Source organism: Vicugna pacos, chromosome 14 (genome assembly GCF_048564905.1).
Source record: "Vicugna pacos chromosome 14, VicPac4, whole genome shotgun sequence".
Classification (NCBI taxonomy): Eukaryota; Metazoa; Chordata; class Mammalia; order Artiodactyla; family Camelidae; genus Vicugna; species Vicugna pacos.
In genome coordinates this window covers 1,176,404-1,199,072 of record NC_133000.1, presented here as the reverse complement: position 1 = coordinate 1,199,072, position 22,669 = coordinate 1,176,404, and the positions used below count along the sequence as shown (strand labels likewise).

Below are 22,669 nucleotides of genomic sequence, written 5' to 3'. Positions count from 1 at the left end.
TAGCTGGGCAGCTTGGTTCAGTCTGCAGCCTATACAACCATATTCAGTGGCCCTATTTAAATGAAGGTGATTCAGTGCCAGATGAGTGAAGTCCAAGTTACAGAATTTCACATTTCTTTATCAGAGCTTTTGCAGTGTTTGCATGTAATGATTTATTAATTAAATAATAAATATTTTTAAACTTTTTACGATTCACATGAGTAAAGAAAGACTAATAAACTTAAATCTACCTTTTTCTTCATTCATTCAACGATTACTATGTGCCAGGCAGTGTTCTAGGCACTTGGGACATAACAATGAACAGAACAGAGTCCTGTCTTCATAGAACTTACTGTTGAGAAGGGGGAAGCAAATAATAAACATAATGAATAAGTTAGTTGTATCACATATTAGAAAGTAAACGCTATGGGAAAACAGTAGAGCAGGTTAAGGAATTTTACACGTGTGTGTGGGGATGATAGGGACAGCTTACGGTACTAAGGAGAGTGGCATGGACCTCAGATGGTAAGATTTGAGCAAGACTTGAAGGTGGAAATCTGAGAGAGTACTTACGCACCTAACAAAGGAGCACCTAAATACATAAAGCAAATATTAACAGAAGTCAAGGAAGAAATAGACAGTAAGAGAGTGATGGTAAGGGTCTAATATCCCGCTTTCGTCAGAGGGTGGGTCATCCAGGCAGAAATTCCGTAAAGAAACAGACTTAAATGACACTTCAGTCCAGATGGACTTCACAGATATACAGAACACTCCATCCGAAAGCAGCAGAATGCACGTTCTTCTCAAGGGCACACGGAACATTCTCCAGGACAAGTCGCATATTTCGTAAGTTTAAGAATATTGAACTCATAGCAAGCATCTCTTCTAACCGCAGTGAGACTAGAAATCAGTTCCAAGAGGAAAACTGAAGGGTCCACAAATACATTCAGATTGAGCAACACACGACTAACCAACCAATGGATCAAAGAAGGAACCAAAAAAATATCTTGAGACAGATGAAAATGGAAATCCAACATCCCAAAACTTACAGGATGCAGCAAAAGCAGGTTGTAACAGGGAAGCTCATAGCAATGAACTCCTGTGTTAAGAAATAAAGCTCTCAAATAACCTAACGTTGCGCCTCAAGAAACTAGAGAAAGAATGAACGGCGCTCAGAGTTAGTAGAGGACTCAGATAAAAGCAGGAATGAAAGGGGAGACGTTGCAGCTGATAAGTGCAAAGGATCAAGGAGACTGCCATGAGCAGTCATACGCCGGAATACTGGACAGCCTAGAAGAAATGGATAAATTCCTAGAAACATACAACCTGCTAAGACTGCATCATGAAGAAATGGAAAATCTGAACAGACTGATTAATACTCAGGAGGTTGAATCAGCAATCAAAAGCCTCCCAAGAAACGAAAGTCCAGGACCAGGTGGCTTCACAGGTAGAGGGAACACCTGTCCTTCCCAGACTCTTCCAAAAAATAGAAGGAACACTTCCAGGCTTATTTTATAAGGCCAGCATTACCCTCATACCAAAACCAGACAGGGTCACTGCAAGAAAAGAAAATTACAGGTCAGTGTCCCTGATGAACATAGATTAAAAAATCCTCAACAAACTATTAGCAAACCAAATTCAGGACTACCTTAGAAGGATCCCATCCCACAGTTGAGTGGGATATGTTCCGGGGATGCAAGGTGGTCCGGCATCCAGACGTCAGTCAGTGACAGCCCCTGTTAACAGAGCGAAGGGCGAGATCACGTGAGCATCTCAATAGACGCAGAAGCAGCGTTTGAAAAAATTCAACATCCCTTTATGGTAAAAACTGTCAGCAAAGTGGGCACAGAGGGAATGTGCCTCATCTTTGAAGAGGCCATATTTAACAAGCCTACAACTAACGTACTCACTGGTTAAAAGCAGGAGACTTTGCCCTGATAGCAGGACGAGACAGGGATGCCCTCTCCTGCCACGTGTATTCAACAGAGAATTGAAAGTGTTGGCCAGAGCAGTTAGGCAAGAAAAAGAAATAGAATGCATTTGGATAGGAAAGGAAGAAATGAAACTGTCTCTATCTGCAGATGATGTATTATATATAGAAAATCCTGAAAACTTAAAAAAAAAACTGTTAGAACTAACAAATTCCGTAAAGTTGCAATATACAAAATCAGTATATAAAAATCAGTTGCATTTCTCTACACTAAAAACATTATCAGAAAGAGAAATTAAGAAAACAGTCACATTTACTATTGCATCAAAGAGAATAAAATACTTAGGAATAACTTTAATCAAAGAGATGAGTCTTTACACTGAAAACTAAGACACTGATGACAGCAATTGAGGAAGATACAAATAAATGGAAAAATAAACTGTGTTCATGGATTATCACACCTCGTCAAATTATGAAGCCATTTTTCACAGTAATAGAACAATTCTACAATTTGTGTGGCACCACAAAAGACCCCAAACAACCAAAGCAGTCTTGAAAAAGAACAAAGCTAGAGACATCACAATTCCTGATTTCAAGTTACATTACGCAGTAGTGGTAATCAAAACAGTGTATTTTATTGGCATAAGAACAGACATGGATCAATGGAACAGAAATCAAAGGAGCCCAGAAATCAACCCGTGCGTAAATGGCCTATTAATTTATGACCAAGAAGTCAAGAATATACGAGAGGATATGACAGTATCTTCAGTAGATGGCGTTGGGAAACCTGGACCTTTGTCCTACACCAGAGTCAAAAATCAACTCCAAGTGGATTAAAGACTTGAACATAAGATCTGAAATAAATTTTTTAGAAGAAAATAAAGGTGGTAAGCTCCTTGACTTCAGCCTTGGTGGTAATTTTTTGGATTTGACACCAAATGCAAAAGCAACAAAAGCAAAAATAAGCAGCTGAGACTACATCAAGTTGAGAAGCTTCTACACAGCAAAGGAAACTCTCAATATCATAATAAGGCAGCCTACTGAATGGGAGAAGGTATTTGCAAATCACGTATCTGGTAAGTAATATCCAAAATATATTAAAAATTCCTACAACTCAATAGCAAAAAAAAAATCAGATTAAAAAATGGTCAGAGGATGTGAATAGACATTATTCCAGTGAAGACATGCAGACAGCCGACAGGCACGTGGAAGATGCTCAGTATCGCTAGTCATCAGCGAGGTGTAGGTCAGAACCGCAGTGAGGTACCACATCACACCTGTTGGAATGGCTGTTATCAGAAGACAGCAAGTTTTGGGAAGGATGTGGAGAAAAGGGAGCCCACGTGTATAATTGATCTGAATGTAAATTAGCACAGCCACTTTGGAAAACAGAATGGGGAGTCCTCAAAACATTAAAATTAGAATTGTGTGATCCAGCAATCCATCCACTTCTGGGCATTTGTCCAAAGGAAATAAAAATACTAACTCAAAAGGCTATCTGCACCACTGTGTTCACCGCAGCATTCTTTACAACAGCCATGACATGAAAGCACTCTGGGTTTGACGGTGGGCAAAGAAAGAAACTGTGGTACAAGTATGCAGTGGAATATTATTCCACCATAAGATGAGGAAGTCTTGCCATCTGTGACAACACAGATGGACCATGAGGGCATTATGCTAAGTGAGTGAAGTCACAGAGACAAATACTGTATAATCTCACTTATATGTGGAATCTTAAAAAAAAAAATCATAGCTACTGAGAACGTTTTGGTGGTTGTCAGAGGTGTGGGTTGGGAGATGGTGAAGTGGGTGAAGGTGGTCAAAGTAAGTCCTGGGGTGTAATGTACAACACGATGCCTGCAGTTAAACAAGTATGTTTGAAAGACTCTTAAGATCTTAAATGGTCTCATCACAAGATAAAAAATGTGACTCTGTAGTGATGGATGTTATGCAGACTTACTGTAGTGATCACTTTGCAGTATGTACACATATGGAATACTTATGTTGAATTCCTGAAACTAATATATTATATGACGATTATATCTCAAGGTTTTTTTATAAGAGTAACCATGGTAGGCGTCAGCAGGAAGGTAATGGTTGAGCAGAGACCTGAAGTGACTTAGTGGGGATCTGAGAGAAGACTGTTTAAGAGGAAACACCTGAACTTCAGAGTAAAGACCCAAGAGGAGGAGCAGTGTGCAGGACGCCAGTGGGGCTGGGGCAGACCAGCAGGAGGGTGCCTGAGGGGAGGCTCCGGAGGCAGGCCGAGTGGAAGGGCTTGGAGGGTGTCGCAGGATGGCAGCTGCTCCTCTGAGGAGTGGGGAGCAGCGGGGTAACGGGGTCTGACTCTCTGGGGCAGTGGCAGCACCCGTCAGAAGACTCCTACAGAGCCAGAGGAAAGGCGAGACGGTTAGAGCTGGGTTTTAGAAACTACTCATCAGAAGTTTTTTTAAAAAGCTATTTGCTTAAAGTTTTTTAAATTCTGTTCTTTCCTAGATACAAATCTCTGTTACAAAAACTTTGTGGAAAGGTGTATAAAGTATACCTGAAGTGTGCTTACAGAGCAAAATGTCCTTTTGTGTTTTTGAGAAAGTGTCGTCGATGACCTTTAGAGAGGCTTAGTGTTCCTTCCAAACGTGAAAGGTTTATTGTAACACTAGTGGGCAGGGTAACCTTGCATAAAAAGTGGTTTCTTAATACGTTGTCTCTATTTGTACAAGCTTTGCCACAGGAAATCTACAGAGAGTTGTCCAAAGGTAAAATGCGTTATTGCCATGACATTCTTGCCATCTCTTTTGTGACATTTGTAGTGAATGTGTGTAATACTCATTTACTTCACAAGATGGGGAGATAGGTATGTTCAGAAGGTATTGTGGTTGCTCTGGAAGAGAACAGATAAATTACCCAGTGCTAAAAGCCTTCCTCTTAGCTTGTAAACGCCATTTCGAGTGAGCCGAGCAGCTCCTGTGCTGTGGAGGCCGTGGGCTGCCTGCCCAGCGTTATCGTGAGAGCAGGCTCTTCAGGCCGCCTCCTGCTCCTTTTGCTGGGTGCTGACTTCGTCTAGGTTCAGACTCTGCTTCTGTTGAAATGAATACAGTTGCAGCAGCGGGTAGCAGAGAAGCTCTCTTCACTCACTGATACCTTGTGGCAAACTTAAACACCAAAATTGGTTTATTACAAAAAGGCTCCGTAGGAGTGGAGCAGGGATTAACAAGGTAGGAATACCAGGTGCGGAGAGGTCGGCGCGTTCTCAGTGGTGTCCCAAAAATAGAGATTAGGGAGGCACAAGAGTCACGTTAGCACACTTACTTCCTGGTTGGCAGCATATGTAATTAAGCAAATGTTTTAGCATAGATGGGGAAAAGGCTCATATAGCCTGGATGTTGGAGAAAGCTTGAATATATGCATAAAGTTCAAAAGAAAGATGCTGTGTAAAAAACGTCATGTTTATATTTTATTACTGAGAGTACTGCTAAAATTTTAGAGCAGTTTTTAAATGACTCTCCCTGACGTGTTACATAAGCACGGCCCTTGATAATACCAGTTCTCTGCTTTGGGAATTGTTGCTTTGGGTATATTATCTAATTTATTTAACTACTCTTTTTTTCACTCATCAGTTTTTTGGTGAATTCAACTTTAGGAAGAACCAAATAATAAGAGTGTATTTTAGAGGTTGACTAGCCTCAAAAATAAATCTTTTTTCTTTCCTCAGAATGAACTCTCAGACACACGTGCAAAATTCCATGTCCTTTTCCTTTTCTTTGTGTCCACAATGTTCTTCATCAGCGTGCTGTCACTCCTCGGCTACCACTGCTGGCTCGTTGGAAAAAACAGGACAACAATAGGTAAGAAGGTTAAAATAAACCATAATTATTTAGGAAGATGGCCACAAACGAATTTGAAATCCAGAGAAGAACAGTAGATGATAAAAGTAAAGTAATTCTGTGTTAAAATGAACTGTGACCAGATAGAGACAGCAGCTGTTGAATAAATGTCCAGGTTTATTATTTGGAGAAGGTTGAGTGAGACTGATTTTTATGTATTTTTTTTCAGTAGTGGGTTGTATATAAAAAAAAGAACCGACTATATTTTATAAATTTCAGTGAAAGCTGTTTCCTGCATTTATAGTGTCTTTTCAAAATATCAGTCTAAAAGAGATATAGATGTACATGTTATAAGGAAATTTGTTCTCACATTGCAAAAAAAAAATTTAATCCTTAATTACAGCTTATCATTTAGCTTAATCATATTTTTTTCCTTTTTCCCCACATTCGATCACACAGTTTACTGGCATGTGTTTCATGCCTGAGGCTGAAGAATAGTGTTTTTGACATAGTTAATCACTTCCATGTTTGTAACATTTGACAGTGAAATTTACCTGTTTTATCACTCAGATTAGCACTTAGGTCCCTTTTTTGTTCATTTTGAAAGTGAAAATAAAGGGGAAGAATTCAGTAAGCTACTCAAATCATTGGACACACACTTTAGACAAAGGTGGTGTAATTGCTCAGACCAAACCTCCAGCATGTGTGCTGCAGCACCCGCCCTAACAGATGTCTGGGTGTTGGTACCCTACCGGACACAAAGCAGGGATTTGTTGCAGTGTTTAAGAAAGTTAAAGGCTCCCTGCTGTCTGAAGCCACGAATCTTCCAGAAGAACTGGAAGGGGACATGTTTTAATAAAGAAAGGTGTGGCATTTTAGGGAAACTTAGATACTTGTATGTTTGGATCATTTGCATCTTGTGTCTTACTGAGTCATATAGAATGTGATGGGCTCCTGGGGGAAGGACTGTGTGCCCCTCCTTTCCCAGCTTGCGCTGCTGTGGAGCTCCCCTCCCGTTCCCCGCCTTCACCCCTTTTCCACGTGAATAAGTTTCCACTTACCAATGTATCCTCTTCACGGAATCTCCTATCATCTCCTTACCTTTAATCAGAGGTGACAAGGCAGCCCTCATGCATCTTGCTCTGAAGACCTCCCACAACAGCTAAACGCTGAGAGATTTCACTTAGAAAAGGAGGTTTCTTCTTTCCGAAGTTGATGACTCTACTGGCGGTGGGCCTGTTTTCCCATCCGGCATCATTCTGTAGGAGCTCTGCAGTGGCCGACTGCTTCCCGTGGGCACGAACATCTAATCAGCCACACTCCCCACCAGCCTGCGTCCCTTGTTCCCCGCCCAGACCCTGGCGATGTCTGAGAGATGAGTGCTTCCTAGGAAACACGTTGTTCTCTTACAGACAAGCATTTTCAAACTTTTTTTGCCAGTGACTACAGTAGGAGATGCATCATTTTATATCACCTAGTGTATGCACACGTACTTATAAAATTGTATAAAATAAGCAAAATTTTCATAAGACATCATTAATGCCTACGGTGTCCAATGTACTCTTGTATTTTGGTCTAGTATTTTTTTGTAGACCACTGATTGATTTCACAGCCTATAAGGATACCTTAGCCCGCACTTTGAAAGCCAGTGCCCTGACGCACTCCTCCTTTCTCAGCCACGCCGTCCACACCGGCCTTGCTGGCCTCCACTGCTGCTCCCAGCTGTTTGTTCTTCTGTCCCTCCCTCGAAACTGTCCCCTCCCTGCCTTGAGCTCATGCCTCACGTTAGCGCTCGGTGTGCGGACCACCGCCGCGGGCCCAGGCGGGCCACCTGGTGATCCTGCCCGCCGGCCGTGCCCGCGCCCCGCCGCGCCGCCGCCCCGCCGCCGTTCCCCCGCGGCTGCTTCCCGCGTCACCCGGCACCCGCCTCCCAGCCGTTCCTTTCCCCTGCGGCCTCGGCTCTCACCCCTCCCATTCTAGCTCCTGCGCCAACGCCTGGCAGCCCCCGGCGGCCCCTCACGTGACGCGGGCCCCCGGGCGGCCCCGCTGTGCGTCCCCCGCGGGCGCGGGGCCCCGGCGCGCTGGCCCCGTAGCCGTTGTCGTCGCAGCTGCAGGTGTAGCGCCTCAGCCTCACCTCGGCCCTCGGCTCCACTTGGCAGCAATGTCATTGTTCCATCGTTCTCCCTAATTTCCTTACCTATGTTGTGAACCCTTCACAAGTAAATTCTTACCTTTAAAAAAAACATGTGTTGAACACACTTCAGTAGATTTTCAGTAGTATTACATAATGTTTTTGACCTTTTTATTTTGTAAGGGTGATGAAATATTCAGAGGTTATATTTTTACCTAAATGATTTTCAGAAATTTATTTTTAAGTGTTACATAGTATTTATTTTAAATTATATTTTTGGCTTTTGATATCAAAGATACAAAGCAAGAAAATTGATACTATCCTCCCCTCCTATAATTTCCAAATAGATTAACCCTTTCCTTTTATGATACATGTAACAGAATCGTTCCGTGCGCCCACATTTTCGTACGGATCTGATGGAAGTGGTTTCTCTCTTGGATGCAGTAAAAATTGGAGAGAAGTCTTTGGTGATGAAAAGAAATATTGGCTACTTCCAATATTTTCAAGGTAATTCATAAAATGCAGGCCTCAGAAATTAGGGAATCTGTGATAGTTTCTGTCTCTCTTGTTAAAATGTCTTAGATTCAGAGAATACGGTATATTACGGCAGCCTTAAGAGCCTTGGGAATGAAAACTCGAAATAATTATGCAAAATACTTTATTTTTCATGGCTTCCTTTTTATTAAAGGAGAGTTTGGGCATATATTTGAATGGGAATTAGGAGAAAAAGATGATTCATAGAAAATAAGACTCACTCTTTTTCCTTCAAAATGAGAATAAGTTGTTTGAAGTAAAGAATCTATTTATTAGCCCATATCTTCAAGGATTTCCAATACAGGTTATGTATTCTGTTGTGTCTTAAAATCAAAAAAGACCCAATACTTAGTGCAGCTTTTACCTCAAATCCAAATGAGAACATGTGCTCAAGTTGAGTCATAGTTTCCTTTTCTCCCGAATTGTGGGCTGTCCTAGGCCGTCTTATATACCAGAATTATTACAGAAAAGGAGAGAGTGCTTGAAGTTCAAGTACCGTATTTGTGTTGTAGGGTTTTTTCCTGAACTAACTGTATTGCCTACTATTTTGTCTGAAAGTGATCTATTTTGTCTTCATTTTTGGAAAACATTTTTCCGTAGCACAGAACTCTAGATGTTGCTTACATTTTTTCTGATGAGAAGTTTGTGGTCATCTTTTTATAACATCTTTTTCCTCTGGCTGCTGTGAAGACTTTCTGTTCATCATTGGTTCCATGAAACTTGATTATGCTGTGCCTCCGTGCGGTTTTCTTTGCTTCCTGTGCTTAGGATTCTTGAGCTTCTGGGATCTGTGATTTTTTAACTTGCATCAGATTTGGAAGATACTTTAACCACTGTTTCTTCACGTGTTCTTCTGCCATCCCCTGCCTCTCATTACTGCAGGAGCCCCACCTGCACATCTGTGACTCTGCCGGAGGGTCTGCCTGGCTCACCAGGGGCCTGTCCATCATTCTGTTCACTCTTCCGCGTTTCCTTTGGGTGGGTCTTCAAATGCGTCTGTCTCTCAGTGCGCTTTATCTGCATGAAGCTTTCCTCTCTGGTTGGAACACAGACTGTTTTTTTGTTTTAAGGTTATTTTCTCTAAATGGAAATTTCAGTATTGGCAGGTGTTTGTGTGTGTGTGTGTGTGTGTTTTATTCCCTTCTTTAAAGATGTTGCTGCATTATCTTCTGTCTTGTGTTGTTTGTGACAAGGAATCAGTTTTGTTCCTCTGTTTGTACAGGCATGCCTCGGTGACATTGCAGGGTTGGTTCCAGGCCACCACTATGAAGCAAGTATTGCAATAAAGGGGATCACACGATTTTTTTGATTTCCCAGTTACATATAAAAGTTATGTTTACACTAACTGTAGACTGTTAGGTGTTCAATAGCATTATGTCTAAAAAAACAATATACATACCTTAATTTAAAAATGCTTTATTGCTAAAAAATGCCATTCATCGTCTGAACCTTCAGCAAGTCATAATCTTTTTGCTGGTGGAGGGCTTGAAATATTGTGAGAATTACCAAAATGCAACCCAGACAGGAAGTGAGCAAATGCTGTAGGAAAAATGGCGCCAATAGACTTGCTCAATGTAGGGTTGCCACAGGTCTTTAACTTGTAGAAACCACAGTATCTGCGAAGCGCAGCAAAATGAAACATGGTACATCGAGGTCTGCCTGTCAGTTCTGTGACTTTTTCCCCTGTAACTACTTTTGAGATTCTGTCTTGATCACTGGTTTTGAGCAGTTTGATAGTAATTTTCCATGGTGTGGGTTTCCTTGTGTTTATCCTCTCTGGAGCTCGTTAGGCTTCTGGGATCTATGAATTTATAGTTTTCATCAAATTTAATAATTTTGAAATAATTTTCCGTCTTTTTCTGCCTGCTCCCCTCTTCCTGTGCCCTCCGGTCCTTGTAAATACTCATTGTGACCCAGAGGTCACTGCTGCTGCCCCTCCCTTCCCCCACCCCGACTGTTTTCTCTCTTTGCTTCAAGTTGGATAGTCTCCCTTGTTATGTCTGTAAGTTCACTAATCTTTTTTTCTGTACCATCTAGTCTACTGTTAGGCTCATCCAATGAAATTTTATTTCAGATACTATATTTTTCAGCTCTAGAAGTTCAATTTGGTTCTTTTTTTACATGTTACTTTTCTCTTTTCATTATATCCACTTTTTCCTGTTAATTCATGGACATATTTATAATCACTATTTTAAAGTCTTTGTTTCAGGTTTTCACGGTCATTTCTAAATCGTTTCTATTGACCTTTTTCTCTTAGTTGTGAGCACATTTTCCTGCTACTTTTTCTGCTGGTAGTAATTTTTGATTGGATGGATGGTGGACGTTTTGAATTCTAAGTATTTAAATTTTATTGTCTCCCTTTAGGGAATGTTGAGTTTTGTTTTGGCAGACAGTTAAGTTGCTCGTGTTCCAGCTTGGTCCTCTTGAGGCTTGAAGATTCGTTAGGTTGGGTATAAAGAAGCATTTTCTCTGGGGCAAGTTTAACTCCACAACAGAGGGGAGAGCCTACTGGGGTCTCTACCAAACGCTAGTGTCCCATGTCTCTACTTGAATGGCCTTCAGTGCTCTGTGAGCTGGGAATCCTTCCCGTCCACTTTCCCAGATTCACGTGTTTGGCCAAGTGTTCATCTGGTGACTCCGGGAAAGCCCTGTGCAGGTGTCTGCACTTCCCTCTTTTCCCAGCTCTGTCCGACAGAGTCAGGCATCTTCAGTTTCTCAAGACCCCCATCTGTGCCCCTCAGCTCAGTGGGACTGCCTTACTCTGCGCCTTTCCCCTCCTGGCGCTCAGGTTCTGCAGAAGCTGGGGCTCCTTGTCGGTGCCTCGTCTTTCAGACGCCACAGTTCTGTGCTGCCTGTTTTGAAGACGGTTGTGCAACAGGAGGCCAGTCCATCTTGGCTGGAAGTGGAAGTCCCTGTTGCACACGATTTTGATGCGTTTAGAATGTGGCAGTAAGGCATAGCTGTACTTATTTTAGGTTGTAAACTCTTTTGAGGGCAGAGATTTTCTCTTCTTTTGTTCACTTGCTGTGTCCCTAGCACTTAAAATGGTGCCCGAGTGGGGAGAGTACAGCTCAAGTGCTAGAGCACACGCTCAGCCTACACACGACCCTGCGTCTGGCCCCCGGTCCCTCCTCTGAATAACTAACCTGACACCTCCCCCCTCAAAAAAGTGGTACCTGAAACCTCATATGCATTCAGTAAATATTTGTTTAATAAATTTTGTTGAATGAATAAACAGGTGAAACTTATATCATGAATTTCAGTTCAAACCTTGATGATGTCTTAAATGATTGTGATAAGCAAGTCAGCTACCCAAATATTTGAACATGTATGTTTGAGGTATCATAGCTTTAATAGGCACCATAACCTCAACAGTCATGTAAAGTATGTTTTTAAATATTTGTAAATTATTGAAGAAAAAGGCTCATTTCTTCAGTGGAGGCTGATAACCTTCTAAATTAGAAATCTTTGGACTTATACTCTGAAATGACTAGTTATGATAATTTCTTTATACTATGCCTCTGAAAAACAAGTGTTAAATTTGACCATTTTGCTCTAACTTAATATAATTTAAACTATCACCAGTATTTTTCATTGTACAGTCCGGGTGATGGCTGCAGTTTCCCGACTCGCCTGGTGGGGACGGACCCAGAACAATCTTCTGTTTCAAACCAAAATGAATACGCCAGAAGGTGTGCTTCTTGTCGTTTCATTTTTCAGAGTTCACGATAAAGCAAACCATGTGTGTCATACAAAGATGAACACGGTGTGATGAAGCAAGCCAGTGTAGACAGGGAAAGAAATTACAGAGAGTTTTTTAACTGAGGATTATTCTGTGCATACACCTGATGTGCTTCAGATAATCATATTTTTATCATCCAAACCAAAACAGTTTTGCGAGTTAGAAAGTGAGTGCTGCGTGTAGTCGAGCCAGGGCAGTCACGTGACACTGCCCGCGTCCAAGCAGGAAGCACAGCTTCCCTCCTTGTGCTGCGTCTCCCCAGAAACTGAGACCCTCTTGCAAGGTTGGAGTATGTTGGTTTGTCAGTTAGTTTTCAAAGAAGTTAGTCGCTGTACTGTTTATTTGATAAACAGATTTTAACTGTAGTGTGAAAATAATATTAGTGAGGATTCAAATGTACAAATGCAGAGTTTTTCTTATTCATCTTAGAGGATATTTTCTCAGGGTCTGTATGGTAAGCAGACAGGTTTACAAGTTCAGAGAAATAGTTTCTTTTAAATGAGATTGTAAAAAAGATAGATACACTTCTGTCAAAGTGAAACCCTTGAAACTTAATTACTCCAGAAATAAGTTGTGGGGGAGGAGGGATTAAAACTTTCAAGGTAGCAGATGAGTTTCAGGAGCACGGAGGCCTTCGAGCCTAGAGCCTAAGGCCTTCTGGGACCTCCGAGCTCTGACGTCTGCTGTAGGTCTGAGCAGTTAGCGTCCAGCTCTGTAAGGGGAGAGCGGTCATGCTGCCTCCGGGGTGGCTGTGCAGGTTGCAGTAACGTGTAGAAAGCACCCAGCTCCGTGTCCAGCCCGGAGCAGGCACCCAACGAATAGTAGTTCCCCTTCCTCCTTCTTTTGTCCCTCTGTTCCCTCCCTCCCTGGACCTCTTAGCTAGAAAAATAAGTCTACACTGAATCACTGAATCATTTTTTCCCCTTAGATCTATACTGCAGAGGTAGAAAGCAGAAAACTTGGGAAATGACAGGTAACTTTTGTCCCGGCCACAGACACAGACCCTCACCTGTCCTTGTGCTGCTTTATGGCTCGTGGTTAACATGGTAAAACTGTCTCAGACTGGCCCTGCAGCCTTTTCCTTTTGTCTGATTGTTTTCACTGGCAGTGCTGAGTACAGATTCTTGGGTCTAGAGAGCCATTCAGTGGGGGGGTTGGGGGCATTTTTTTCTTTTGAAGACGGAGTTTTTTTGGAGTGCTGAGATCTCATGAGTTGCCCTCATATATTAGGAGAAGGAATACTAATTTGCTGCTTATTAATTAAGTACCCTTAATTGAGCATTAAACTGTTTACTAAATTATTTGCTCCTCTTTTCAGTATTGGCTCAAATCAGCCCTTTCCTACTAAACCGCTTAGTGAATCAAAAAACCGCTTGTTGGACAGTGAATCTCAGTGGATAGAGAATGGACCTGAAGCAGGTGCTGCTGGATCAGGTGAGACTTACCATCTGAAAACATGGCTTCATCTTGTTAAAATGAAAGTTAATAAATGTGGAAAAATCAAAACATGTAATGTGGTATTTTGAAATACTAAAATATGTGAAACTTTTAAATAAAATATCTTGAACACAGGGTGCTAGTGTCCACGGTGGCCTCTGTGGAGGCGGGGGTTGAGCAGGCTGTGGTGGCTGCCCCATGCGCGCTGTGCACGGCGGGGCTGCTGTTGCTGTTCCCCAGCCATGGATTTTGTCACCTCAGATGTCGAGGGTTCTTTGGCATAATACTCTTAAAGGTCATAGCTTTTGCCTATTTGAAAATAATTTTGAAATGCATTGTACTCTTTGGCTGTCTTGTCATAGTATAAAAAAGAGTGCACTGAATATATTTTAACCTTTTCTTGATGACTTAATCATGTGATGAATTATGGATACATTATAGAACAATTGATAAGATAGCAGTGGGCTTTTCAATCAGACCTGGGTTTATAATCTAGCGTGGTCATTTACCAGCATTATAGCCTAAAATATATCCGTGGTTCTTAATAACAGTAGTAGTAATGTTCTTCTTGCACTGTAGGAAAATGGTTTGGACATTCAGATCAATTTGTACTAACTGAAGGAAATACCCTAAAACTTGCAAACTTGCTGTCAGACTTTCTGACGTGTCGCTGTGGTTGGTTTGGCTTCCAGCAGCATTTCCGTTCTGTTAGCATCGTGAGGACCTTCGTTAGGCTTGGCAGACCTTCTGTGTGAGGTCACGGGAAACGTTTGTTTTGTGGACTTTCAGTCAGTGCTGCTGAGCATCCTCAGAGTCAGCGGACGTGTTTACAAGGATAAGATAAAAGCAGACCTTCAGATCTTAGCACTTCTGTTCTTCCAGGAGACAGACGGTTGGCACCAGAAACCTATTTAGTGCTTACATAAGACTTGCTTTTACTGTAATCATCAATTTTACCATTTGGCCAGAAACTGAATACTTCTTTTTGTCATGTCATATATAATTATGTGCTTACAGGGACAAATAACCATGTTACAGTGGCAATAGAAAATTGAGTTCCACTTGTTCATAACTAACCAATTGAATAAGAGCAAGGTAAGACAGTATAAAGGTAATTTCCTTGAACAAATGCAGTTTATTTGCGTGTTATAATCTCAAAACGATTTGCAGTTCGCTCTTTGTTTTTAAACTCTTTCCATTGTGTCTGCAGTCAGGTAGGTCAGGAAAGACTGGAAGGTGACGTCTGCCTAAATCCCGTTTCTCTTAAGTTCCTGCGCGGTCTCAGTGAGTGTCTGTTGATAGACTAATGAAGAAACTAACGCAAGTTGTTTAGGATTGGTAGGTGGACAGCTAACCTTCTCAGTAAATGGCACCTTATGAATTAGTTTAAGGGGGAAAAAAAGGGGGAAAGAGCTGACCTTTGCCCACTACTGAAGAAATCTGACCCAGAGAAGTGACTAAGAGTGCAGGCCAAAAAAGGGACTTAGAGGTTCGTTGATGTTACTTACTGGGCACGAGATAAGCAGAAGAGCACCTCCCTGCAGTGGAGTCGCGGGCCAGCGATGCGGGCCGTGCGGCGGGAGCCAGAGCGAGGGGATCTGAGCGGGACGGGGTGGGGGGGTGGGGGCCTGGGCGGCGGGCCCCGCTTGGCGCTGCAGGGAGGCGCCGCGCAGCAGAGAAGCCAGTGCCGCGCCCGGGTCAGGAGCGGGGCGCGGTGGCTTGTGCGCGGCTGTGAGGCTTTTGGAAACCTACGTGTCATGTTTATTGGTCACCTGCTGCTACATAACAAATTACCTCAAACCTAACAGCTTAAAGACAACACGCCACTAGGGCCTCGGTTTCCTGTTCTCATCTGTCACCTCGGCTGGGGCCGTCTGCTCCCTTGCTTGGTGTGAGTCGTTAGTGCTCAGTTCCTAGCAGAGGACTTGGAACCGGTGTCCAAGTTACAGCTGTTGGGTGGAGGGCAGCGGGGACTGCAGGTGCGGGGTCACATGTCACTGGCAGGCCCCTGGGACCTGGTCCTCAGCCCTCAGACCAGGCTCCTTCTCCTCATGGTGGGGTAACGGCTGGCGCTCGTGGTTGTCGAGAATGCTCGCTGAGGTTCCACAGACCCCCGAGACAGTCCCCTCAGTTTGTGTCCAGGAGAACAGAAGGGACGGGGGAGAGACTCTGCCTCTGGTGGGTGCTCTGTTCATCACGTCAGGAAAGGACAGTCAGCATCGAGACCTCACTGGCTGCTTCTAAAGACGATCACAGTTACTGTAATATTAGCAGCGTTCCAGTATTTCTTTCCTTGCCTGTGATAACAGCTTTACACCTTAGCCCAAAGAATCATTTAATAGATCTCATTTTCAGAAATACAGAATCAAATTTTAATCAATAATTCAATTGTTTCTGGTTTTATAGGTTTATGAAAGCATAGTATGGACTGATATTTTCATTTCTATTTGCAAGAAAATGATCAATGGAATGAAATAGTTGAAGTATAACAGAAGACATATTTTTTAAAAAGGAAACCTTTGTGAGACCGCTGGACCCACGGGAGCACCTCTCAGAGCGGGAAGACGCCTTAGCCTTAAATGAGCCCATTCGGTCGACGCTGACTTACAGCCACGAAAGTGACTCGGACTTGCTTTGGAAGTAACACTTACGGTTCCGACATGCTGCGACAGGAGCTATCGGGTCACATGTTAACATGGCATACATAGTTTTTGATCCCTGAGTTACATTAGTAGAGTTATTTCTTAGTTATTTCACTCTAGAAACCAAGCTAAAAATTTGTCTCCAGTGATGTAGGTCAGCGTGGTGGCTGAAAGCGAGTAACAATATGCAAATTACTGCTGCTTGTGCTGTGTGAGGGAAAGAAAGTAACTGCTTTTTTAAAAAAAATTTGGTGTTTGCTAATTTACAGTTACTGTTTTATACCTTTCAACATTTTTAATAAAGATTTTTTTATTGTTGGCTATTAAATAACACTCAGAAGGATTTAGATAACTAAATATAATTGCTTAAAACATGGAGTACTTTTGTATAGTTCACTGAAGGCTTCGTTCTAAGCATTAGTTAAACCATGTGTGCTGCTGTGCCCAAGGGTTAAAAGAAATGTGGCCGTGTGAGACATTTTTGTTTCTCTCTGCTTTTTGAAGTACTTTTTTGTTGAGCTTTCATGGGTATTTATACAGGCAGGGAAACAAAGGTTACACGTGTTGCAGAAACGCAGTCACAGTAGGAGTAGGTGGAGGTGGCCAGAAGAAAAGTGAAGAGAAAGATTGACCTCAGGTCAGCTGTTAGAAGACACTGAGTGCTGCCTGCTCTTGAGTTGGCTCCCAAATTTCAGCTTAGGGAAGCACTGAGATCTGCTTTGAAACCTGTTAAAGGAATACTGTAAACTGAAGTAGGGTGAAACTGTTTAGCATAACACTGTTCTCAAGGAGGAAATTCTCACCTGAGCCATCGTTCGGAATCTCTGTTTTCTGAGAGGTGGATTCCACTCTTAAGTGCAGGATGCACAGTCTGCCCTACCAGCAACCTCTTTCTGCTTAGACCCAGCTCCCCTTTTTCCTTTTGAAGTTCAGTCTAAGCAGCAGGACTTGTCGCATTAATTCTGAAGAAAAACAGCGTCCTGTAAAGGAGAGACTGCACAGATGTTGCCGCCGTCCCTCCTCATCCACTCTGCTTAGCCGGGCACGCGCACACGCCTGATCACTTCTGTAATGAGGCCGCTTTTAGCGCCATCTGTGTGTGTCACGATTACAGTTTCCTGTCTGTAGAGTGGGGCTAGGGCCGGGCTGTTGGCATGACTTGGGCTGGGTGCCCTCTAACAGTCTTCAGTTTGTAATTCTCACAATACCGTATGACATCCATCCAACAAGTATTTGTGTAGTTCCTTCTGGATGCCAAGCAATATACTAGAGATAGCTCTGTGATTTCCTAATGCAGCGTAAGTTTTACAGCCACATGCTCCAGGTTTACAGTTACAGGATTTGTCTAATTCTGTGGGCTATGCTAATATTAGATTTTAAAGGGAAGTAACTTTTTTTTCTCTTTGAACCAGAGGAATGGGCTGGCTTTGAAAATGCAGTTTGAAATGCTGTATAATATGGCTTCTTCCACCTTTATTTCAACTCTGCGGTCTTAACAGTCTTGATTCTAGAAAACTTTTGTATGAGAGTTAGGGGGCATCAGTTACCAACCAGAAATGACACTTAAGTTTGGCAGTTTGCATGTTACAAGGAAATGACAATGTCTGAACGCATGTGATGCTTTCAGACACGTCCTCCTGGTGCTTGTGGGTATCTCTGCGTTGAGGTCGCAGGACTGGCCGGCACCTGCTTAACCTTTCCCCTCAGCCTGCTTGGGTGCGTTAGTGTGTTTTCTTTTAATTTCTGTTACTTAACATCATTTTTAGTAGTAAACACCTTTTCAGAAATTTTCAGCGAAAGCCTTTTACTTTAGTTATCTTTGGTTTAATTAATTCATGGCCAACATTTGCCACATTCTAAATAATTTTTGGCTGAGTTCGCTCACACATACTCGTGACTGTTGAGCAAGGGCCTGCAGGCGTGTGGGGATCCGGGAGGGGCTGCCTCTTGGGTAGTTCAGCTTGTGTTGAGTCGTGCTGTCAGCTCCTTGGGGGAGAAATGGCCGAAATGAGCCTCGTCAGAATGTGTTAGTACCACCTTTGGTCTTTCAAACACTTGAACAGTTGTGATGACATTTAAGGAGAATAAGGTTGAATTCCAGGTCTTGCTTTTCACATTAAAAACAAACTAGACAGGAAACTTGGTTTTACCTGGGCGTGTACTTGAACATTCTGTCCCTGAGGCGTCTGACCACCGTCACTGTGCCAAACCCAGGAGCAGCTGCAGCACGTGGTTACTCGGCATAGTTCAGTTTCATCTCTGCAGATGCATGGTTTTCTTAAAACCCTTTTACATATTTAGTGGTTATGATCTCATGTCATAAGTTAACTGTAAAGTTAGTTTAAATCAAATATGCAATGTTTACTTGAATTCTGCTTCTATTAGAAAGCAAATTTTGACTGTTTACAGGATTGTTTAAATCACAGTTTTCCAGACATGTGAGCTTTCCCTTCGGTCATCTTGCAGATGCATATTAAGGGCTCAGTGTTAGGATCTGCATACTTGGGGCAATGAAAAGACATAAGACTTACAAATACATTTCACTTATATTTTGTTCTAGGACTGGCACTGCTGTCAATGGAAAGTATTTTTAACTAATCTGTTATTGAGAAATTAATCATATTTTTGCATTTCAGCCAACATAAAGATCATAGCTACTATTCTGTAAGATATAGCTAATCTGTAATCCTGAAATTCATGTGTTTCATATGATCTGAACTGTATTTTACAACTTAAATTAAAAATGCAATATAGATTCAGAAAGGTCCATATTTTTCTAACAACTTCATTTTGTATTATCTTGTTGGGTTGCATAAAGGAGGAATTGTATTTGTATTAAAAGCTTAAGAAAGCTGTTGGGTTTATTGTATTTGTACATGATTGCAGATGAGTCTATGCCCATTTAAAAGAAAAGATGGACACTATTTTAAAGTGATCTTTAATATGTTTTTATATAAACACATCTGAAATACAGTTTACTTTGATGGTCTTTACTTACTAAGTCCCATAAGTCTTGTATTTGTTTCTCATAAGTGTAACCTTGGACCATGACTTAATGTTAACTCTTTGCTTTGTCTTTTGGGTGGCCTAACCTACATTAACATGAAGGCGGAACATTTTTAAAACATTTCTTCCCAGAAATCATCATCATGATTTACTTTATTAATAAACAAAATCCTGTATTTGAAGTTTTTGTTTTTGTTGTTGTTGTTATAAGTGGCATTTACCAAATGAGAGAATAACCATTATTTTAGTCATTATGGAAATCTAGTAACACACAGTGTTTAGTTAGAGAAAGAGGTCTGGCTGGCAGTTTGGCGTAACCACATCTAAGGTAGGAATTATTTGAGTGCAGCAACATTGTAGTTTCTTAGGCCAGGAGTACAGATTGCTTTATTCACAGTGGTTTTAACTTAGCTTTAACTAAACATAATTTTTTTCTTTCTTTCTTTTTTTTTTTTTTTGAGTAAAGGTTGATTTATTCAGAGAGATACAAACCCCATAGATATAGACATAGTGCTGGCCATCTCGGAGGACGAGGGAGCGAGAGAAAACATAATTTAAGTTTCGATTCAGAAGTCACTTTAGGATTGTAAGTACCCTCGACACTATAGAAGTTACCGACTTGTGATTGTTGAAATGCCGAGTAATAGATTTTATCTTTTGTAGAATTCTTTTCTACACAAGAATTTGTGCTCCAGCTCCCTTCCAAAGGAACAAAGTTTTGACATTTAAGGCAGCTGAATAAAACAAGAAAGCTGTGAGACAGAGCTATGATTCCCAGCAGTAACGTTTCAGAATACCTGCAGGAACCAGTATAGGTCAGTAAAGATAAAGCAAACTTTTGGGGGCTTGGACACCCAAAGAGCAGAACCGATGACGCCACGGGGGCCTTACTTCCCTCGTTTCCCCTAAGCTGGCCCTTGGGAGCCGCTCTGGGAACGTCTGGTGATGTTGGCCTCGGTCGCCGGCTCTGCCCACTCCTGTGCCCCAGGAGCTAAAGGGGTGAGAGCTCTCTTGGTTTCTTCTGTGTAGCAGGTTTCCACGGTGTGTGAGCAATCCTGTGAAGTTAACTTCATTGACTTTAACTGCTCTGTGTCATTTCCTTGTGTGTGATAAAGGGGATTGGAATGCTGTTTCTACTCTGACTTATCACGTGCTGTTCCACCAAGAACGCCTCCTCCCTGCGTGTTCTCCGTGAGGCGATCCATTCATCCCGGCTTTCACCTCCGTCGCACTTCCTCAGGGCCTCCAAGCCACACTGACGTCTGTGCTGCCTGGAATACTTCTGTCAGCCATAGACACATTTTCAGGTCAACCCACTCGATTATGAATTGTTGAGGACTTCCTCCTGTTGTGGACTCGTCGTCCACACTGAACGCTGACGCTGCTTGATCGCCCCAGCTTTATAGTAACTCCTGAAACCAGGCAGCGTAAGTCCTCCTCTTTGGTTTTCCTGTTCACAGTTTTTCTGGCAATTCTAGGTCTTCTGACTTTCCATGTGGATTTTAGAATCAGCTAGTCAGTTTCTACCCACAAACAAAGTGTTTTAATTTTAAAATTTTAATTGGGATTCCATTGAAACTACAGATTAGTTTTGGCAGAACTGGCAATAGTTATCATATTGAGTCTTCTGACCAGTGTACACAGGGTCTCCCTCCATTTCCTTCGGATTTCTTTCTCTCACTTTGTAGTTTTCAGTGTGTTGGTATTGCACATCTTTTTTCAGACATACCCCTAAGTAATTTGGGGGGGTGACCCACGGCCAGGTGGCCTTCCACCCCCATCCCACACCCCCTAAGTAATATTTTTAAAACTACTGAAAGTGGCACTTTTAGTTTCAATTTGCTTGTTCATTGGTGGTATATAAAATACAATTTGTGACTATTGGTCTCTTCTTTTGAAGTACAGTCATTTACAATGTGTCAGTCGCTGGTGTAATGCGTAATGTCCCAGTTTGACTACTGATCTTTTATCCTGCAGCCTTACTAAAATTACGTGGTCCTGCCAACATGTAACTCAAACACCTCATTTCTGCCGTTTCCTAGAGAACCTCCCTTCCTGAGTCCTCCATCCTCCTGCTTGTCTGGACCTGCCGACTTTTCAGCTTCAGGACCGTGGTGCTGGTAATGCTGTCCCCGGCTCCTCCACGTCCATTCCACGTTTCCCCTTGTTTTACGCTAGCTCTGCTGGGGCCCATTATCCAGGGGCCTCCCACATGAGCTTCCTTGTTGGGGGGCTCGCTGCCTCTGTTCTACAGGCGTTTATTTAGGTCACAGCTTTCTTCCCTTAATTGTCAGACATCTCTATCCATCTTTTTTCTTCCAAAATATCCCTTGAAATCTACTTTCGTTCCCTTCCTTCTCAAGGGTTAAGTATTTCTAAACTCTCGTTACTGTCATCTCACCAAAGTTTTGGGAGAGAGAAGAGAGAAGCTGTTCCGTTCATCATTGTAAAGGAGGCCTTGCCGCAGCGTTCGAACACAGGCGAAAAGAGGACGTACGCAGCAGGTCCGGTGCCGTGGAGGGGGATGCATTCGCGCGGACGGCTTCGGTTCCGTCAGTGACTGAGGCTGGGTCCCTGGCTGAGAGTGGGATGGAGGAGGGCCTGCAGATGGAAGGCTCCTGGACAGAAAAGGTGAGAGTTACCTCACTGAGTAGGGAGGAAGTTGCACCAATCAGAAGAACACTCACGGGCCAAATTGTGTTCCCCCAAATTCTTATGTTGCAGTCCTAACTTCCAGCTAACCTTCTTTGGAAATAAGGTCTTTAAAGAGGTAATTAAAATGAGGCTGTGAGGGTGGGCCCTAATCTAGTACAGCTGGTGTCCTTACAAGAGGAGGACATTTAGACACACATTGATACAAACGTGTCAACACGGTGGGACAAGCACATGAAGACAGAAGGTAGCCACATGCAAGCAGAGGGGAGGCTGGAACAGAGCCTCCCTGCAGCCCCCTGACAACACTGACCTGCCCTGACCTGGCCTTCTGGCTTCTAGAACTGGGAGGAAGGAGGACATGTCCGCTGTCTAAGCCACCCAGACTGCGGGGTTCCGTCACAGCAGGCCTAGCAGGCCGACACATGGGAAGGCGACTGCGCAGCTGGGTTCTGGTCCGTGGCTCGTGGTCATGAATTTAGACAGAAACAAATAACCCTAATTATGTGACTTCCCACAGCAACATTCAGCAACCAAGTAGGTTTCAAACAAGGAAAGGCAGATGGTAGAGTTAGTTCATCAAGGGAGTTTTCCAGTGACTACGCTAGGAAATAAGGAGCCGTACAGTAGGCCACAAACTTCTGTTGATTCTGCCTCTTAAACTCTGTACCCACCATACAAATTCAGTACATAGCTGATTACTGTAACAGCCACCAGGTCTCTGTTCCCAGAGTCTTCCTCCAACAAGCCCCCTCGACAGTGTTTTCCACTAATTAGACGTTTTCCATGAGT

The 22,669-nt window shown here is 42.7% G+C and overlaps 1 protein-coding gene and 1 long non-coding RNA gene across 13 annotated transcripts in view; one reads left to right on the top strand and one right to left on the bottom strand.

Annotated features, from left to right (window-relative positions):
• Positions 1-21,679, top strand: part of ZDHHC20 (zDHHC palmitoyltransferase 20) — a 54,158-nt gene extending 32,479 nt beyond the window's left edge. For 3 of the 12 annotated variants that reach the window (XM_072975984.1, XM_072975991.1, XM_072975992.1), the window contains 6 exons: positions 5,622-5,754; positions 8,245-8,371; positions 12,001-12,090; positions 13,459-13,574; positions 14,595-14,672; positions 15,984-19,407. In XM_072975984.1, the coding sequence (XP_072832085.1) occupies positions 5,622-5,754; positions 8,245-8,371; positions 12,001-12,090; positions 13,459-13,574; positions 14,595-14,632 (504 nt within the window). In that variant the 3' untranslated portion in view covers positions 14,633-14,672; positions 15,984-19,407. Of the gene's footprint in view, positions 1-5,621; positions 5,755-8,244; positions 8,372-11,983; positions 12,091-13,068; positions 13,114-13,458; positions 13,575-14,594; positions 14,673-15,983; positions 19,408-19,691; positions 19,812-19,888; positions 20,041-20,340; positions 20,653-21,267; positions 21,393-21,588 lie in introns of those variants that run through there. The other 9 variants (XR_012079809.1, XR_012079808.1, XR_012079807.1 and 6 more) reach the window with 9 other exon arrangements.
• LOC140701053 (uncharacterized) lies at positions 19,141-22,501 on the bottom strand. Its single transcript, XR_012079813.1, has 2 exons — positions 22,191-22,501; positions 19,141-21,843 (listed from the first exon to the last, which is right to left on the bottom strand). It is a non-coding gene; the product is annotated as an uncharacterized lncRNA (long non-coding RNA).
• Between the last annotated feature and the right edge of the window lie 168 nt (positions 22,502-22,669).